The sequence below is a fragment of the Hemibagrus wyckioides genome, linkage group LG07 (genome assembly GCF_019097595.1).
Source record: "Hemibagrus wyckioides isolate EC202008001 linkage group LG07, SWU_Hwy_1.0, whole genome shotgun sequence".
Classification (NCBI taxonomy): domain Eukaryota; kingdom Metazoa; phylum Chordata; class Actinopteri; order Siluriformes; family Bagridae; genus Hemibagrus; species Hemibagrus wyckioides.
The window spans coordinates 12,205,296-12,226,327 of NC_080716.1; the positions used below are offsets into that span (position 1 = coordinate 12,205,296).

General features: G+C 36.5%; 1 protein-coding gene across 1 annotated transcript; it reads right to left on the reverse strand.

The window, feature by feature from the left end:
• Positions 1 to 5,346: 5,346 nt before the first annotated feature.
• rce1a (Ras converting CAAX endopeptidase 1a) lies at positions 5,347 to 15,980 on the reverse strand. The gene is made up of 8 exons (XM_058395704.1): positions 15,646 to 15,980; positions 14,508 to 14,610; positions 13,678 to 13,761; positions 10,786 to 10,864; positions 10,132 to 10,299; positions 9,923 to 9,994; positions 9,769 to 9,831; positions 5,347 to 9,202 (listed from the first exon to the last, which is right to left on the reverse strand). Exons 1-8 carry the CDS (start codon positions 15,807 to 15,809, stop codon positions 8,976 to 8,978), a joined length of 960 nt encoding a protein of 319 aa, XP_058251687.1. The 5' UTR covers positions 15,810 to 15,980; the 3' UTR covers positions 5,347 to 8,975.
• Between the last annotated feature and the right edge of the window lie 5,052 nt (positions 15,981 to 21,032).

The following is a 21,032-nucleotide window of genomic DNA, read 5'->3' on the forward strand; positions in this document are numbered from 1 at the left end:
CTGGTCTAAATCTCAGTATGATACAAGAAGTACTTTACTAAAGTTCACCACATATTTAGTATTTATCTACTTATTAAGATTACCACAGAATCAGTGGTTAACAGGGCTATGAGACACTGTAATAGAGAGCATTCTTGCTCAAACCTTTCCACTGTACTTCTCATAGTGTGTGTAATATACTCCCCTGAGTTACATTATCATGACATGCAAAACTGAGGGGGGAAAAACCCCACAAAAAGTCAACACAGTAAGGTAAAGTACAAATACAGCTTAATACAGTGAAGGGAACTGAAACGTCAGATAAACCAACAATAAATGCAGACCAGGAACGAAAGATTATATTCACTCGTTTCACTGGTGGAAAGGAAATTGACTTATTAGATATTTTCAATCAGTATGAACAAAGGAATAATTTTATGGACGCAAGTCTGATATAAAATGAGTCAGGGCACTGTTGGGTTTCAGTGTGAGATGTTTTACCTCTCTGGATAAACATACACAGAATTTGAGATGTTTATGAACAAACACTTGGGGCATCTCAGAGAGAAGAAATGGGTTTTTATATCACCATTTACTTTAAAGATATAAACATTTGCATGAAAAAACTAACTGTGTTTTTTGGATGATTTCAATGAAAATATCCCCCCTAGGAGGGTAGCTAAAAACAGAAATACTTGTGAAAAACTACAAGCCCTAAGTGTCTAATTTAATGTGAACTATGAATCACCACTGCAGACTGTAACATGACAAAGAAATTCAGTGCTGAACATGAACACCCTGAAACATGTGCAAACAACATATTTTGGCCTCTGGGGGAAAAAAAGTTAAACTAACTGAATGGAACAGCGTAACACGTCTTTATGAGAAACATATCATGACAGAGTCAGTTGGTAAACCGAGGAGGATTAGCAGTTTCATGTTAAAGAAACAATAATACTAAAACAGTGTATGCTCCTTGATCTCACCTTCCCACCATGAGCAAATGAGTCACTTCAGAATCAATGCTGGTCAATAAAGTTTATCATTACATCAGCCTTTTAGAGCATCACTTTCAAGTCTTGAGGTACTTAATAGTGTGTAATAACAGGCAATTCCACTCTAAAAGATCCATGGACACACCAATTGATTATTAAAGAGCAGACGTAGAGACAGCAATCATTTTCTACTGCAATGAGTGCCATCAAGAAAATCACTGCCATTAACAACAATAATAAATAGATTTAAAGCATCATCGAGTGAAGTTAAATCATACAATCCATGAAGGGGGTTCACTGAAAGGCATTAATATATATGTCTGTATAAAGAGGTTTGCCTGCTTTATTTCCACATAAATCATTTTTATTAAAGCACATGCTTTTTTTTCTATGCCAGCAGCCGAAGTGATGCTGGAAAAGATGGAAATGATGTCCATATTTGTACAAGATTCTACTGGACTCACAGTTTACTCTTTTCATTTTGCACATTACCTTCTTATCTCTTGTACCTTTAAATCTCTAGTATTTAGTATTATTTGCTATATTTTTTATTTTGTGGATACTGCTAGAAGTTGTACATTTCCGATTGGGATTGATTATGTATGTATGTATGTATGTATGTATGTATGTATGTATGTATGTATGTATGTATGTATGTATGTATCTATCTATCTATCTATCTATCTATCTATCTATCTATCTATCTATCTATCTATCTATCTATCTATCTATCTATCTATCTATCTATCTATCTATGTTTTTCTTGGACACCACAAAACAGGCACAAGTTCCATTTTTTGGCCTCTGATAAAAGAGTTCAAATCGAATAGTACAATGTCAGGTCTTTAATAGCACATGCTGTGTTTGTGTACTGGATAAAAGGGTCCAGTCTAAAAGCTTGGCCAAAGGGCAACTTCACTAAAAGGGGGTGGAGTGAAGGGGTGTCTGAAGTGTGCATGTAAAAAAAAAAAATGATAGGAGGGAGATGTAAACACAATCAAGGAGTCCATCCCAGTTTTTCAGGCATATGGTGCACTGATGTTGGACGTCACTCCAACAATCACTCCTACATACATTTCAGGTTATCTATAATAGCAATTATTTGAAAATAACAAGCAAAACGACAACTTCAAAAATACAAAATTGTGTTTGAGGGACTACAGGATGCTCAAAAGAGCTCCTATTCAGCCAAATGAATTTTTTTAGTCAATACACAGCTGCAGTGCATCATAATCTCCAAGTGGCCTGGGTTAACCTCACACCAATGTGTCCGTGCACACACACACACACAAAGACTGCAAAAACAAAAGTGTTGGAAATCCTGCACCCCACAGAGAAATGCACATCAATAATCAGTGAAGAAATACATAGAACACTAGACAGTATATGTGAGGGCTTTGACCACTGTAGCATGAATGTGTGTGCTGATCTGAGGGCATTGATCTGACCCTGAAGTGGAAACTTCCACCAGAGAGGTCTTTATGTACAAACATAAACATGACAGTCCAAACCTCATTGTATTGAGGTTCAGAAAATCAGAGAGCACAGATTATTTTATTTCTCTGCAATACATACTGATGCAAATAGAGATGTTATTAATGACAAGGACTCTGCTATTCTACTGAGATCAACATGCTTGACAAGTATATTTTTCTTCAGCTGACTCAGACATTTATTGATCCTTTATTACAGTAGTTATCTATCAAACTTTTTTTTTTCCTCATGCATTTTATCCTAATGCTCATTGTATATATGCAAAATAAAACAGCAACTGACAAACATACAATATATCAGATCTGTGTTCTCACAACTCACTGTCCTGTAAATTCTCAACATACATTTATATGAAGATATTTCTATTTGGTTCCAAAATCTGATTGGCTGAGCTGCGTTCAAAAGGTGTGTCTACAACACGCACACTGTATGCTTGAATACTGAATTAATGTGCAAATCAATAAAACGGTTACACTACAGCCTTTGCTGTGTGTAATACAATACCCTAATCTTTGCCTGATGTGTTGCTTAGCAACAAACGCTTACTGATAACAGATTACATTGCATAGTAGAAAAAATGCTTATTGTGATATAATTAGTAATACCTTAAATTATTTAATGGAATTATATCATATTGTTTTTGTCTGTGTTTTATTAAAACATTTTTAGAACAGCTTAACTTGGGATAAAAAATGAAATAAATGTAATAATACACACCCTCATTCATGGCACATGAATATAAGCAGACAGGCATTAGACAGGGTCACTAACCTGTTCTTTCAAGAGGAAAAAGCAATGCACTGTGGCTGGGGGAGTAAGAGAGAAGAATCATCCTGGAAGAGATAGCAGGAAGCAAGGAAGCAGGGTTAATTCTAATATAGAATTATATTATAGGTTATAGACCATTTAATAATTATAGCTTAACTATGGCACAGAAACAATATGTTATGTGAACCAGCGAACAGGATTCATAATCCAGTGTTGAGGAGGGAAAACAGAAAACATTTCTTCATGGTATTTTAGCTAACCAAAATTCAATGGATGTTTGAAGAACAGTGAAAACGCTTGTTCTTACTTTATTTGACTATATTCACTACGTGGGATTGAAGGACTACCTTCAATACTGGTGGCAGAACAGAGAACAGACAGAAATCTGTAATGTGGTGATAGCAAAGCCAGTCACAAAGCAAAAAGAGATCCAGAAAGAAAGCAAAGATGATGAACATAACCTTTCAGGGTAGCCTTTCAGGAACTCCGCTTCTCCTCTTCAGCTCTGAGCACTGAGGATGAATCACATGAGCATGAAAAAGTTTAACGTAGTATCTTTTGACAGAAATAGTGAGACAATTGATGGAGCGGTCATGCAAGACCTCATCTTGGTATGTCTTTACCTTTCAGTATTGCTAAATGTGACTTCCATGAGCAAGTAGGATCTTATATGAATATATAAAAATGCATAGTACATGGCAAGTTCTCAATGTGCCACAGGTCAGGGGGCTTGTGTATGTATGTATGAAAGCATGCAAACGGTTTAGTGTTTGCAATGGACTCCATGTGCATCATAGTTCATTTTATGTGTCTAAAATGTTGTCCTGTTGAGTATGTATTATTCATCATACATCAAAATTGTTTTTCCCTGCAATCTTAGTGTTTGTAAGAGGACCTCATAACACTAACGCAACCTCCAAATCTAAGCTGCTCCATCTGGGCAAGGTTGCATACAGTATGTACTGCAAAAGAAACGCAACATCTCTACCTAGTGGTCTAACAGGAAATGCACATGTAAATAATCCCACTTTTAAAGTAGGAAGAATAAGACTAGAATTTCAAGCATTCTCCATAAGACATATTCAAAGAAAAGAAAAAGATTCATAAAGTGTTTAATAAATTTAAGTTTATTTGCAAAGAACAGGTTTTTTTTGATGAGTGATTCGAAAGACCCGCCCCAAAAGATTGTCAAAAAAATATTTGTCCTTCAGTGTGTCAACTGCATTGCACATGGCCTTAGTTCAAAAAACATCCTGCATGTACATTGACTCTCCATGTGTGACACCAAAATACATTTGAATATAAAATATAGTCCTCAGTATAAACATATGAACTCTTGGTAATTACAAGTCTTGTTATAAAACAGCACATTTTGTATAGCAGTGTTTCCTGCAATGCAAACCCTGCTTACTGTGTTCCTACTGAAATACAGCTGTGTGTATCTGAAAAAATAAATTCTAACGTCTATTGCTCCTCCTGTCCGTGGGTGTATATTAAAAGCATCTTTGCTCAAAGTGAAGAATCAAATCTTCAGATGTAAATGTCTGGCTGATAAATCACTTTTTAAAAGCCGACAGTGTAAGCAAGGGGGGAGGAAAGAAACACCTCGAGAGTGAATGAGCAGTGGACATTAATGAATGGAAAAAAGAAACTTTTCAAACAAAGTTTTCAAAATAAATTTAAGACTATGCAACTGCTTTGAACAGAAGATCACAAAACATCCCAGCCCAGAAAGCTACATTAGTTCAGGAACAGTAGGTTTTCCAACACTAAAGAGAAACAATTCAGTTCCACAGGAAATCAGTCATTAGAGTGACAAGCTTCTTGTCCTGGTTCTTTCACTAGCAGTGAGCAGAACAAAATAAGTTCCTATAAATGTTCAATTGTTCTAATAACAGAAATCTTTGTACATTTTAGATCCTAATTTAGCAACAAAAAAAATACTTTAGATTTATGATAAAAAAAAAAAAAAATCCCCACTAATTCCTAGTTGGCTGTTTCCAATTCAGCTCATTTCTAAAGTCTTTGCTCTAAGAGGTAACATGAGCATAAGTCACACGCACTGCTCTTTTACTTACAAATTAAATGCATGTGATAAAGCTCTGATGAGATGAGACCTAAAAAAGCAAAAAAAAAAAAAAAAAGCAGCATTTGACCTGATACCACCAGAAAAGCAATTAGACAGCAAACTGTAGAGCAGCATTTGCAAGCAATCGGTTTCACTGTAAACATGTCAGTCCTTGATGATACATAAATCAAACTTTTAACTTGTCATGCCAAGCTTTTAACGCTTTGAATCAAATACACTATGGCACAAAATGATCCAGAAATAGCTAATAAAAAGCTGAACTACATGTAAATCCCTGATTTGGTCACGTCTATTATTATTGCTAGAAGTTTTGTCTGAATAGTTTGACATACAACAGTAATAACTACACACTTCACAGCATAATAATAGCCTAATAAAATGATAGCACCTATTTGAACATGTCATTTGTTTGTGATTTTTTTTTAGTAATTGAACAAGTATGGGCAAGTTCAGACAATGATTCAGGAAAAAAAAAAAAATAATATTTTTTGAATAATAATAATAATAATAATAATAATAAAAATATCTAAAAACAGATTCCTGCTGAGATTTAACATGTAGGCAAAATATCAGCATTACCCTTAAGATCTGAATAAATGTGCTTCGCCAGTCTGCCTCTTTCCATGCTGAGCTACAAACCATATATGACAAGTTAATCAGTTTCTACGTCAGATCAATTTTCATGCCAATATCAAATGATGTCACATGTCAGTTTCGGTACGACGCCAAAAAAAACCACAGGCTAGCAGGGTAGCAGCATGCAGAATAGTGGGCAGAGTGAAACTGCTTACATGAGCTTCATCTTCGATCATGCATAATACAATAAAACAACTTTAGACGTTCCGCTATAATGAAAAAAGATAACTCGTTAGTTTATTTCATTTGTCATTTCAATGGCTTGATCTTCAAAACCTAGTGTAAACTCACTATTAAAGGTTGCTGGGAGTCACAGCATTAAAATATTTTTTTTTTCTTATGTACAAGATGTAAAAGCAATCAGTCTAGTTGTGCAGAAAGTGGTTCCATTTCACTCCTCCTAACCTCTAGGGGTGGTGTGAATCACCTCCTTGTGCATGCCAGAAAAATAATCCATATGGCTATACTTGATTTCCAGATTACAAAACCTGTACCCTTCTATCCAGGGCCTACTGGGTGGCAAATGTTCCACTTGCCACAAAGAAAACCCTTGCCTCCCATAAACCATCAGCAGAGAGATCCTAGTGTTCATCTATCTAATACATCCTTAAGAGACTTGTGGAGCACAGCCTTAAAATGTAGGGTTTTACACCAAAACCAGTGTTAATGCCACTAGGATACAAATGGCATTTCCAGTTAATAAAGGCCCCTTTTGTATGCTAGGCATGAGAGACTTCATGGTTTCAAGCCATACAACCACAAGGTTCACATTTGTGGATCTGTGCAACATGGCCCCCTACACACAGATACATTATAAGGTTTGATTTCCAAAGCCAGGCATTCAAATTCATAGTCCACCCTCGTCTTCTCTCTGTCTTGATGTATTCATCAAGATACTGCCTTAATTGGAAATCTGGCTCCAGGTCAGTATGAGACCATCCAGGTTTACAGTACTTAGCGCTTGATCTGACAGTGATTTGTGAAATTTGAGGCTAGATGTCCACCACAACACCCCAATGTGTGATGCCAGACCAGTGCATAACTGTCTGTTCAGGGTGTTAGAGACTTATAACAGCAGCCACAGCAATGATCTCCCTAGGCTCTGTGGAGTAACAGATATTACAGAAGTAGGTTATAGGCCAACAACTAGACCCATTCACCATGGACAAATATATCCTTGTCTCAGAGAAAGGAATTCAGAGTGGGTTTAGCAGCTCTCTTGGTCTTGCAAAAAAAACTCTCCAGGTATGTCTATTCATGCACGACAGTCCATAGATCTGCAATAGTGACTAACCAAATAGTTATAATCAACATCTGGAAAAGGAGTGACAAGGTGTAGGTGGTCCACTTTGCTGATTCCAGGTCAAATCACTGCTGGCTGTAGTTCTCACTGACGGAGCCAGAGCCCAATCAGATGAACTGGCTCAAAATTGCCCTCACCTCACCATGAACACAAAATGGCATTTTAAAAAGGGTTTACTTGGATTTCAGTCATGTGATTCTATTTATCTGGTGAAAATAACAACGGAGTTTACTAGCACCAGGGTCCTGGAGAAAACGTTGTTTCATTTCACTATGTACTGCGTCAGCTATATGTGGTTGAAATGACAATAAAAGCTTCTTGACTTGACTTGTCTTGTCTTAGCAGAAGCTAGATAGCATCAAGCAGAAACCAATACCACTGGGTGGTATCATCATTCCTATATGATTGACAGGTGTCCCAGCCCCTAAAGCTGACATACCCCTCCATAAGAACCATCACCTCCATGGGCCTTAAGAGATGTTCCAAGAAACCTACTGCTGCCTCCTGGGTAGTTGGCATAGGCTATCCAGGTGTTTCACACCACCCTTGGATGTGTGAAAAAGTGAAACTGAATGGTAGTTTTGTATGTAACTGTGGTTTTATGAACTGCCACAGTTCCTTCTTCAAAACCAGCATCGGCTCAGTGAGAAGGTTCCAGAGTAAAAAGGCTGTATTATCAAAAAATGTGTCTTAAATTACAATCTGACTTTGCTCAAAGGGCATAGCATGAGTGTCCATGCAATCAAGGAGGCTTTCATTTGTTTCACACCATCCCTAATGGTTATCCAGACTTCATAAAAGCACTATCACATATGTAACAAGTGATTTCACATACGCTTTTAAAAATTCTCCATATACAGATGATCTGCCATCATCCAGAAAGCTGGTATATTCTATAAATATCTGTCTAAAGTAACAAACACATACAAGGTAGCTTTAAATTTATGAACAGCTTTCTGTTGTGCATCTAGAATTAAAATGGCATAAGCTGTCTGGCATGAGGTCAATTATACGTAAATGCCTAACTATGAAAGAGACTTAAGACTTAAATTAATCATTTTGTCAATTTATACAACCCTATATTTAACTTATGTGAAGTTATAGTTGGATGAGCCATAAAATGCACATGTTAATGAGCCAAGTCCTGCTATATGGGGTATTTAAAAAACATTTGTGTAAAACTAAAGGCTTCAGGGCAGATCTAGACACTGTTCTTCAAGTACTAGCACCAGACAAAGCAGCTTGTTATTTTGAGCAAAGAGAATTCAAAAATAATAATAATAAAAAAAAAGTCTTACATCCTCTTGTGGTGATGCAACATACAGTGTAGAACCCTTCTTAGTGGAACAATAAAATAATTAAAACATTATTTCCAAACAGACCCAAATCAAAATATATTATCATATATTAAAAATGCGATGAACATGCAGCAATGTATAAATACCCGTCTTCGCTAAACTCTTCCAGAGTCTGACTTATTGACTTTATTGGTGCGATCCATGCAGGAAGAGCAATTCTGGTGATCTAGTGAGTACACAGACTTTGTCCAAAATGCCCACAGATACAGTGTGGGAGATTTCATACCTTTTCCATGGGGCCCATGGATTGTAATCTTCATTACAATGCACAACCTGGTAACACAGGTGACTTCTTTGGGGGTGAAAAAGCACGAGTCCTTAAGAAGAGCCGGACAATGCGGAATGTGGAAAAATTAAGAGCAGACGGAACCGAGTGAGGAGGCAAGAGTGCAGACGGGTGTGGGCCAGCCGTAGAAGAGCGGGTCAGTCAGGGGAAAAAGGAAAAGCAGGAAGAGTAACACTCCCAGCACATAGAAGAACAAAACAGTAAGGCGATGTGGATGTTCCAGTGCTGAACTCAACGCAGGAAATCCCATGTAGTTACAGAATGAGTGACACAGCACAGGGCCTACTAAGTGACCTAGGGAGGGCAGAAGAAAGCAAAAATGAGTAACATGAGAAAGAGGAGGAGGTAGAACTTGTGAGCACCCTGGTGGCTAGACATCCTATTTGGGACACTTCAAGCTGTATATCTGCATTCGAAATCAATTTGTCTACACTCCTGGTCAGAAGGAATTCAACTTATCTATCTGCTCACTGCATTACTAACTAAGATAAAATGCTGACTCTCTTTTTCATGCCAGGAGGCATGTAAGACAATGGTAGTTTTTGTATATTCTTGAATATTTCATCCATTTAAAAATTATAATACATTTGATTCCAGTTCACTAAACATTTTGCTTATAATGGCACATAAAATATAAAAGCATATGACTTGTGGATATAATTATTTTCAAGTTAAAAATAACATCCAAAACGTCATAAAAAAGTTTATATGTTTTTAGAAATAATAATTCACTAAACATTTCCTGTATAAATGTTCTATTTACTGAAAATGATACTGATGTATAAACATGTTATAATGTAGTTAATAGAGTTGAGCTCCAGCAATCAAACGTGAAATGATGAAATCCAGTCTCAACGCACCTGTTCTGAGAAATATGAACGCAGTGTAAGCTCCAAATACTGCTGTGTATGAGAACTGGAACACTGAAACACAAGTCCAAACAGCCATGAAGGATTATAAGCCATATTTATATTTATATTAATAGAAACTAATATGAGGGAGGTTTTAACATACCTGCAGAAAGAAAAATTCCTGAGATGGTCCCTTGTCTGAAGCGCAGGAGCTCAATCACATGGTGAAAATGTGCTGCCGTCACCAGTCACACACACAAGATCACACAGACACACCAACAAAAGATGAAAATCTGGAGACTTTTTTTTTTAAGATACAATTGTCTTAACCAGATCAGAGCTGTTGTTTAGAAGCTGCAAGCTTACACTCACCTACACCAAAGAACAGTGGGCATGTGAAGATGGCGGTGGAGGGTCCAGCACAGGGCACCAGCATGGGTAGCATACATGCACGGAACACCAACTCCTCTGTTAGCGGTGCCACAACCTGATTCCTCAGCCAGCGCATGTCACTCAGACATAATGCCCAGAAGCGTGGATCTGCAACCAAGAGAAATGTCTAGAAGACAAGACTAGTCCACAGCCAGAGCTGAAATATATTTCTCATAAAGTTAGCTACAGACAAATAGGATTCTATTTGATCTAACAGTCCGGGAACAAATTCTATATGACTCATTTTTGGAATGACTGCCATGTGAATATTGTTCATTGTCAAGTGAAGTACATTGTGTTTTTCTGCACAAGCAATAAGACAGTACAGGAATGCACTTCTTAAGAAATTTAACAGCTCTGGGGCAAACAATAAGGAGTTGCCTAAACAATTTTACTGACATGGATACTAAGATTCTCTGAACATATACTGGAGGGCCGCACATCATTTTTCCGAAAGAGATTCCTTCAGTTGATGTTTTGATGATGTGCTGGAGAGCAAAGATTTAGCATGAATATTTGAAATGTATGCATCTTATAAAATACAAACACTGAGTATATACATTGTGTAATGTACAAAACATTTGTGATCCTTACCAACAGCAACTTTGATTCCATCAATAAAGCCCCAAGGGCAGTCCATGGCCAGCTGGATAAGAGGACCCAGAAACAGTACCTGAGACAGCAAATCACACTCATTATTTACCTGGAATTAGATCATGTCATAGGAGTATATAGAGATTTGTGACTATCCATATTGCTACAAGTTCATCTTGCTACAATGTGATTCTTCTATTCCTTCTATAATCAATGTAATGAACAGCAAACATCCCATACATCACAGCCTTGATCACTAAAATATTATAATTAGACTAGCATCATTGCAGAGCAGTAACATAAATAGAAGAATAGGATGAGAAGTACCAGTAGTCATTTCCTACACACCTGAGATGCATAAAACCATGTTGAGAAAAAGAAAAGAAAAGAAAAATGCATAAATGGTGTTAAATGTGTACATTAGTGGATCCCAGTCCTAGAGATCCATTACACTGATACACCTGACCAGCAGCATGAAAATATGTCAGGAACTACTGGGACAATTCCCTGCCACACCACCAGAGGGGGTGCTGGCAAGTATATTGCTATACCTTGTGGAATGTCATGTGGTTATGTCATGTGTCCTGTCTCCCAATTTGTTCCTAATGTGTTACTTTGTCTGTCTTTGTCAAGTCAATGCTTATTGCTGCGTTCCTTGAGTTTGTATTCGGTTACTCTAGGTTGAATCCTTATTCGTCAACTTCGGGCATCTGTGTTTGGTTTATTTCATGTTAAGTTTGTTTAGGTGTGTGGTTTGTCTTAATATACACAACGTCTGTTTTTATCCTGTACTTGGGACTCTCTCCAAAATACTAAATGAAAAAGAAGTGCCAAGTAACATTTTAGATACATTTAAAGAAGATAAAGATAAAGAACAAGATACTAACAGTACCTAATCTGGAAAACATAGAATGCTCAAGCTGGTAAATGCAACCAATGTCTTATGTAAGAAATACTACATGACCATGTTATTTGTGCAAGAGTGTGGTTATACTGAATATTGCCATGGCTGCAATTTGGCACAACTAACAACAACTGTAGGTACAGCCATGCACTTGCTCATGATTTTTATATATATATATATATATATATATATATATATATATATATATATATATATATATATATATATATATATATATATATATATATATAAAAAACAGCTCTATAAACAAGAAATTAATATTAAATAAGTATCATATCAGACACAATGCAACCAAGTTAATGTTTGCTTTACTAGTGAAAATACACTGTATTGCCAAAGGTTTGGGGACACTCCTCCAAATCATTAAATTCAGGTGTTGATCTTGGCCCCCTTAGTTCCAGTGAAAGGAACTCTTAATGTTTTAGCATACCAAGACATTTTGGACAATTTCATGCTCCCAACTTTATGGAAAAGGTTTGGGGATGGCCCCTTCCTGTTCCAACATGACTGCGCACTTCTAAAGTCTTCTAAAGAAGGACTGATGCAAACAGCAAAATGTCCCATTTTCAATAACAAGGCGCCTGTTGCTTTATCACAACTTAACATGTCCTGATCTGGTTTATTCCTCTAGTCTTATCTTCAGCAATTTAATAACAATTTAAATGTTATAAAGCAGGGTTCTGCAACCTTTTTGTACCATGGGCCAGTTTGTTACCAGACAATTTTGTCTGCAGCCTTGGGGGGATTGATAGGGTGAGCTCTCTAGTGATATTCGTTTTTGGGTCATTAGCTTGTGGACTTATGCCGAGTTCACACTGCACGATTTCCAAAGTGGTCGCATCACTGTTGTTTTCACACTTCACGATTATCTAGGGGAGTATTCAGTCTCTGCTGTGTTCACACTGAACGATGGATCTGCGACAGGAGGTTACACACTTTACAATAGGGAGAATCGCTGACAACTCTGTATGGTCTGCAAGCTACGTTTCACAACCCATGCGAGAAGTGATAAAGAAATAAAGCAAGATCAGACGTGAGATCAGAGTCCTCACGCGAGACTGGAAATGGAACCATGCAAGAAGTTTGCGATCCAAATGGTCAGTGCGGGGAACAAGGTTCTGGAGAATTGAACAAGTGAATAATTTTGCAATGTGCTTCTGCTGATGTGGCTGATCAAGCAAATGTTCCTGCTTTATTTCTGTTTGATATAATTGTAAAGCTTATTTATTCTCATATAACTATATATAAAACTTTTCTGTTTATAAAAACTATAAACTCTATTAAATTATAATATTGCGCCCCAGCCGAAGCCATTGTGATCTATAACTCCTCCTTGAACTGCCCTCTGCTCGCTCTGTACATTTCTGTATATAAGCTGCCTTGTGATAATGTCCAGTTGTAGAAAGCGCTATATAATACAGCTGAACTAAATTTTGAGTAATGTCTGTCCAGCAAGCTAGCTTCTGTTACCATTAACATTACAGCAACTATATAAAATGCTCCTACAATCCTTCAATCAAAGTTAATAAAATAAAAAAAACTTGTTACCAAAAAAACAACATTTTCCTGAAGTTAAAATCTTAAAGGAGCTCTGATTGCTACAAAGCTCTGACAATGGAGACTTCAACCATAAATGTTAAAGAAACATCTCCATATAGGAAGTTTCTATATATCAACAAATATTCATTTGCTTTGGTAAATACATTTTAATCCATATATTGAGTTATGTGGAGATTGGGCCACATGGAGCAAGTCCCTGGAAATGAGTTACTATTGAAATGGTTCTGACCAATCCTATTTGTGAAATCAACAGCAACAGAATATAAACAATAATTATCCTTTATCCTGTATTTTTTAACATGCAAACATGCTTTTTACATGGTACTCTGCAGATTTCACATGAAAACACTATGGTAAGTCATAAGAAGTGTACTTATTAAATCGTATGTCAGATAATCATTCCTTACCATGGTCAGTATGAGGGGAAGAATGACAGCAGGAATGAGGCCCTCAAATCGGATTCCCATGAGAGCTAATAAAGGTGGAGTAGGCTGTATAGTGGAGGACAGAGACAAATTAAAAGCAACATAGTGAAAGATTACTCAAGCCTTCCCTAAAATGTACCTCTAATACACTTTACAGTTTAAACTATGTGATATATGCATGTCACACACTGAAGTGACAGTTTATGTTACACTGCATATCTATCTACCGTTTGTGCCCTTTTATTTAGCTTGTTTTATTTCTTGACCCCCTTATTTGATACCTTCCTTATTAAAATTCCTGGTAATATTATTATTATTTCCCTCGTAAGAATGTGTATTAATTGTCCTCTAGACCTTTAGAAGTATCTGACCACAGACTGTTTCCCAACCCAGTATTGTTTAAATATTTTGCTTAAATACTTCAGCAATTTTCCTTTACCTGCTACACTTATACCAGCAACACACACACACACTATAACTTCTCAGATCCTGCACCCAAATGATATCTATTCAGAAAATAACTAATGAATAAGTAAAAGGCAGGTATGCCTAAAAAACTGTGTGTATTTTATGTTTGCGTACATAGCAGTATTCATGATTTTGTATTTTATCACAAAAACACCACTAATTGTAAGAACTCTGTGGAAAAAAAACATCACATTTCCTGCACAGTATTCAAAACACAGTGGATTATTTGATTTAGGATTCGGCTGTTGATGAGGCCTATAGTAAACTAACTAAAATGTTCAAGAAGAGGCTAATTAAATATCAGAAGGCAGATGTGTTGAAGCACAAACTTAAGATCTTCTTACCTGAATGCCTGTGAACTCTTTCCATCCCCACACAAAGAGTGGAGACAAAGCTGACACAATCAGCACACTAGTGAAACGCCTCTTTATCACTGATGGATGGTCCCTTGTAGCGCACACACACACACACACACACACACACACAATCAGAGACACGGGAGCTCAAATAATAAAGTGTTATATCATTGCTGACACTTTCATTTATGGAAAAATGGCTAGATAACCAGTGTGAAATTGAACCTTGTCTGACTGTAAATCTCTCAACGAATTAGTTTTGCTTAACCTTCAAATTTCCATCCTCTAAACAAACAAAAATGCCTAGCTCATAAATTAAATCGAACGGATATCCAGGAAGTTTGTCAGCACATGGTGCAGATCGATGTTCTCCATCAGTAAAGAACCATGCAAAGACGGAGGGTTTCCTGCATCTTTAAACTATGAACTTTGATTTTACATTCGCCAGTTTAATTGATTCTCCAACCCTGTTTTTAAAGCTAATCTTAAGACTTATTTTATTACGTTAACCTGTGATTAATTTTGTACTGTTGTCTTTGGATAATACACACTATATTGCCAAAGGTTTTGGGACACCCCCCCAAATCATTGAATTCAGGGGTTGGGCTTGGCCCCTTAGATCCAGTAAAACTCCCTCATCCATGTCTTTATGGACCTTGCTTTGTGCACTAGTGTACAGTCATGTTGGAACAGGAAGGGGTCATCCCCAAACTGTTCCCACAAAGTTGGGAGCATGAAATTGTCCAAAATGTCTTGGTATACTGAAGCATTAAGAGTTTGTTTCAATGGAACTAAGGGACCAAGCCCAACCCATGAAAAACAACTCCTGAATTCAATGATTTGGAGTGGGTGTTCCAAAACTTTTGGCAATATAGTGTACCTCTTAATTTCTGTTTTGTTAAATGTACTCTACAATCTATGCTTGACTTGACATGTATATAATAACCTATCAAAGACTATCAAAGACTCTGCATCAAAATGTGTTAACCTTCAGCCTCAGTGACAGCACAGGAGAGTAAACAAACACAATGAGTCCTGTCTAGCTAGTTAGGCAGCCTGATGCCATTTTAACTAGAACCAGACTAGTGTAGCAGTATCCAGGGACATAAGGCAGAGCAAATAATACCTTGGTAAGTCACTTTTCCAGACGTATAAACTTCCAACATATGAGCATGCGAGCAGTAAACAGGACAGTACAGAGATCCAGCAGAGTCCATCAGGAGGAACAAACTCATCGCTGAGGATCTGCTGTGAACTCAAACCCGGCATCAAATCATCGCCCTCTGGCATGGCGACCCTGACACAATGCAGACTCCAGACGGTATAAAACTAACGTCTTTCACCCCTTAAACGCCGCAGATGTGTTGAACAACGATGGTTTATCGCGTTGTTCGGTATTTCCCAAGCTACAAGTTAAACGGTGATACTTGGGCGCCATTAAGTGACGTCATTAGCGTGCGTCTGTCTTTTTAAGCATGCAGGGACGTCATGAGCTTGTCAAACAAACCAGATTTGTCCTATTATTATTATTATTATTATTATTATTATTATTATTATTGTTATTATTATTGTTGTTGTTGTTGTTGATGATGATGATGTTATTATTATTATTATTACTGTTGTTGTTGATGTTATTATTATTATTAGTAGTAGTAGTAGTAGTAGTATTGTTATTATTATTATTACTATTACTGTTGTTGTTGATGTTATTATTTTTATTGTTGTTGTGTTGTTATTATTGTTGTTGTTGTTGTTGATTATTAAGTTGTTATATTTAAACGATAATGTTGACACTGTGTAAAAAGGTTCCATTTAGCACAATAAATGGTTCTTCATCTGTAGATTCTCCTACTACAAAGTAGTTCCAGGTAAACAAACGCATTTCCAAAAAATGAAAAAAGTTAAAAACGAAGTTTCAAATAAAACCCATTTAGGAAGTTAGAACTGGCAACCATCCAAATAAATGCAGAGGATCCTTTTTTCATACAGTCTGTTTACTTAGAGCCTTCTATTCATATAACATTAAATCAGAATTGTAGTGAAAAGTAATATACTACTACTACTATTACTACTACTATCACCACCACTACTACTACTACTATCACTACCACTACTACTACTACTACTACTACTACTGCTAGTATTATTACTACCACTGCCACTACTATCACCACCACTACTACTACTACTATCACTACCACTACTACTACTACTACTACTACTGCTAGTATTATTACTACCACTGCCACTACTATCACTACCACTACTACTACTACTACTACCACTACTACTACTACTACTACTACCACTACTACTACTACTATTACTACTACCACTACCACCACTGCTACTACTACTACTACCACTGCCTCTACTATCACTACCACTACCACTACTACTAGTACTACTACTACTATTACTACTACCACTACCACTACTACTAGTACGACTACTATTACTACTACCACTACCACTACTACTATTACTACTACTACTATTACTACTACTATTACTACCACTGCCTCTACTATCACTACCACTACTACTACTACTACTATTACTACTACTACTACCACTACTACTATTACTATTACTACTACTACTACTACTACTACTACTATTACTACTACTACTACCACTACTACTACCACCACTATCACTACCACCACTATCACTACTACTACCGCTACTACTACTACTACCATCACTACCTCTACTACTACTACTACTACTACCACTACCAGCAAAACCAGCAAAAGCAAAACCTTGTTCCAAACAACTTAAACAAGCTTAAACAAAGATTAGATATGCTGTAGCCTTCTAAATCAACTGGACAGACTTTTAGATCATAACATGATCAATATGATCTTAAGCTTTATTAAGTGAATGTGAAAATTTATTAACCCATAGATTTTTCTAAATGCTAGGATTTTTTTTTTAGTTTCCATACATGCTGCTGTCACCTATTTCTATTTTTGCGTACGGACAATCCTCTGATTTACTGCTTCAATAGTGCATGCTGAAGTGTTTACTATTTTGTGCACATAAATCTTATTTATTGCATTACATATCTTGCTGTGTCTGTTCTTTTTGTATTTTTGCCAATAATACTCTCAAAAGCTATCTATCTATCTATCTATCTATCTATCTATCTATCTATCTATCTATCTATCTATCTATCTATCTATCTAAAAAAATCCTCTCAAATTCTCAAATTCCTTTCCCAGTGAGGGATATAAATAATCAAAATAAATTTTTCATTTTTTCAATTTTCATTATACAAAAATACTCTTTAAAATAACATAAATGTTTGGCAGTACAGCTGATAGCACATGTTTGCTTTCGCTGATGAGAAAAGGGAAAGCATTTTTAAAATTTCACAATTTATGAAAAACAAAACAAACAAACAAACAAACAAACAAAAAGGAATTCCAAGAAATGAAGAAATGGGGGAAAAAAGCCCCAAAACCCAAAATATCAACTAAATAACTATTGATCTTAGCAGCAGTTTCAGTAGCATCTGTGCATGTTCAACCAAGTTTAAAAATATTCGTCCATCAACTGATTTATTACAACAGTTACAAATAATACACTACTTTCTTAAACGCTCTGAACCACCAAGGGTAGTGTGGAACCCCTGTATCACTCTGTGCTTATGCATGCTAAGATCTTACAACAAGGTCACTTGGAGACTTATGATGCAGTACAACATACAGCAGACATTCCCTAAAAAACTTTTTGCCGAGCCAGTGCAGGAACTTGATCATCTGTCTGGTGAGAATCACAGATTTGCAGATATTCACAGAAACACAGCTACATAGAGCATGAAGCATGTAAATTTGGTGAAAATTGTAACACTTGAAGCTGTGGGTTTAACCTTTTCGTGTTTATTTTTTTGCCAAAAAACTGATCGCTGTTTGTTAGGGAGGTCAAGACTAACACTGAGGTTTAATTAATTTCTTACTTTCATGCTCTACAGCTGAGATCTCAGCTAGTATTTTGTATTATACTGTAATACACTATCATCAAATATTTTGCACTGCTATATCGCAGGATATTTGTATTATAGGCCTCAGACCTAACGTGCCCAAGGTGTCCCCAGGTATATTTTGGTGTCCTTAATGTGTCTTAAGGTCTATTTTGGTGACCTTAAGGTGTTTTTAAGGTGTCCCAATGTATTTTTTGGGTGTTCTTAAGGTGTCCACAGGTCTATTTTGGTGTCCTTAAAGTGTCCCCAAGTCTATTTTGATGTCCTTATGGTGTCCCCAGGTCTATTTTCAGATCAAGAATAACAATGATTTAAAAAAAATGTAATTCATTTCCTCCTTTCATGCTCTACAGCTGAGATCTCAGCTAGTATTTTGTATTATACTGTAATACACTATGATTAAATATTTGGCTCTGCTATATCGCTGGAAATTTAGATGAAAGGATGAAACTAATCACCCTCCCATATTACTCTTGAATTCCCGGGTGAATTTTTTTATCCAGCATTCCGGGTGACTTCACACACCCTTCACATTCACTTTTTACCCTCCTGCCAGCTGGAAAAAGGTACCGAAGGATTCAGGCCCTCACAACTACTTCTTCTTTTAAGCCATCAGGCTCCTCAACATCCAGAACTGAACTGCATTAAACTAACACACAAACAACACACACTTATTCAATATAAATCAATGTTTACTGCACCCCCCCATATAAACATTGATAATATGCTGTTTATGCACAGTCACTTTAATGCTGTTTTGCACGTCAAATCCAATGCTGCGATTTTAAATGCACATATGTTTACAAAACCCGCTCAGTGTTTACAACCCTTATTTGCACAATGCTAAATACAGTCTGTTTACTGGACCATGCTATTTTATGTAACTGTCCTGTAGCGTATTTTATTGTTTGACTGCACTGTCTATCTTGCAGTGTTTGCACACTATGCACTTTATGTGGCTAGGACAACTTACTCTAAGTCCTTAGCTCTGTGTTGGTTTTTGTTCTATGTAGCTCTGTGTTGTTTTATGTAGCACCATGGTCCTAGAGAAACGTGGCCTCATTTCAATATGTACTGCATAAGCTATATATGCTTAAAGTGACAGTTAAAGCTTTTTGACTTGACTTGACTAAAGACATAAAATACAAACAACTGAGTCCCCTCCACCATCAGTGATTTCTTGGAAAAGAAGGAATCAATACATAAATAAATAAATGGAACACATAATAAATAATTAATAAACTACTATTACACATTTACAGGTTTTCTATTAAGTATAGATTAGGGGACTGAGCTGGCCATGTCAAAACATTCACTCAGTGATCAGAAAATAATCTTTACTTGATTTGAGGTGGATCATTGTCCTGATGGAATATAACAACAGCTCAGTATAAGTTTCCTGACAAAGGCAGTCAGGTTCTGATTTAATATCTACTAAATACCTTATTTAATACCTACCAAATCTGACATTAATTAACACATATATAAATGTAGGTAGGGTCTGTGCTAACTGTACTGTGTTTATGGGTCAAATCGAATGATTATCAGTTTCCTTGGAATCTATGTTCATGCGTTGTTGTTTTTACTGGCATTAGTTTGCCCAGCTGCTGGGCGTTAATAAGTAATGTGACTGTAACAGATAAAATAAATGAATAAAAAGGGCAAGTCTTTACCCCAGTAATGGTTGAATGTTTTGAATAATTTACTTTAAAGACTTACAGGATAAACAGCAAAGGCAAAGCTCATTTTGCCCATATTCACTAAGGGGGCCAATATTTGTGGAGAACATTTGTGTTTCCTAACCCATAATTTTTTTGCTTTGCTTGTTTCTAGAATATTTAAACGAAATATTAACTATATGCAACAAAATAAGTTAATAAAATATAAGTCTTGACACTAGGTAAAGATCAAAAGCAGGATACCTGATGTTCCTTCTCCTCTACACAATAAATGTTTTACTCTGGCATCAGATCCCTTTTAAGTAAGTTCATCAACAAATCAGAAAAAGCGGACATGAATAAATCTAGAACACATCGTATTCATTATCATTTCAAGCAATATTACCCTTTACACGCCATTTTCTGACTGTTTTGTGAGGTCGTCATAAGCCTCCATTATATCCATCTTTCTGAAAGACATAATGTTTTTACATTTTGCACTGTTGTTCATATACTGTGACAGCACAAATTCCATTGCTTAGTCAGAATACGCACATTACTTACTTTGCATACATGCCATACATAAAAATATGCTCTCATATTTAGTACATACACCAATCAGGCATAACATTATGACCATGTGCCTAATATTGTGCTGGTCTCCCTTTTGCTGTCAAAACAGCCCTGACCCATCATGCACTGTGTATTCTGACACCTTTCTATCAGAACCAGCATTAACTTCTTCAGCAATTTGAGCAACAGTAGCTCATCTGTTGGATCGGATCACACGGGCCAGTCTTCACTCCCCATGTGCATCAATGAGCCTTGGTCGTCCATGACCCTGTCTCCGGTTCACTACTGCTCCTT

What these genes read in the sequence shown, in the direction of transcription:
- rce1a (XM_058395704.1), bottom strand. Translation starts at nt 15,809, where the DNA reads ATGCCAGAGGGCGATGATTTGATGCCGGGTTTGAGTTCACAGCAGATC. An exon ending in TGGAATCAAAGTTGCTGTTG is followed by an intron (nt 10,300 to 10,785) that starts GTAAGGATCACA and finishes TCTTGGTTGCAG; the next exon opens with ATCCACGCTTCTGGGCATTA. An exon ending in CCCACTGTTCTTTGGTGTAG is followed by an intron (nt 9,995 to 10,131) that starts GTGAGTGTAAGC and finishes TGGTGACGGCAG; the next exon opens with CACATTTTCACCATGTGATT.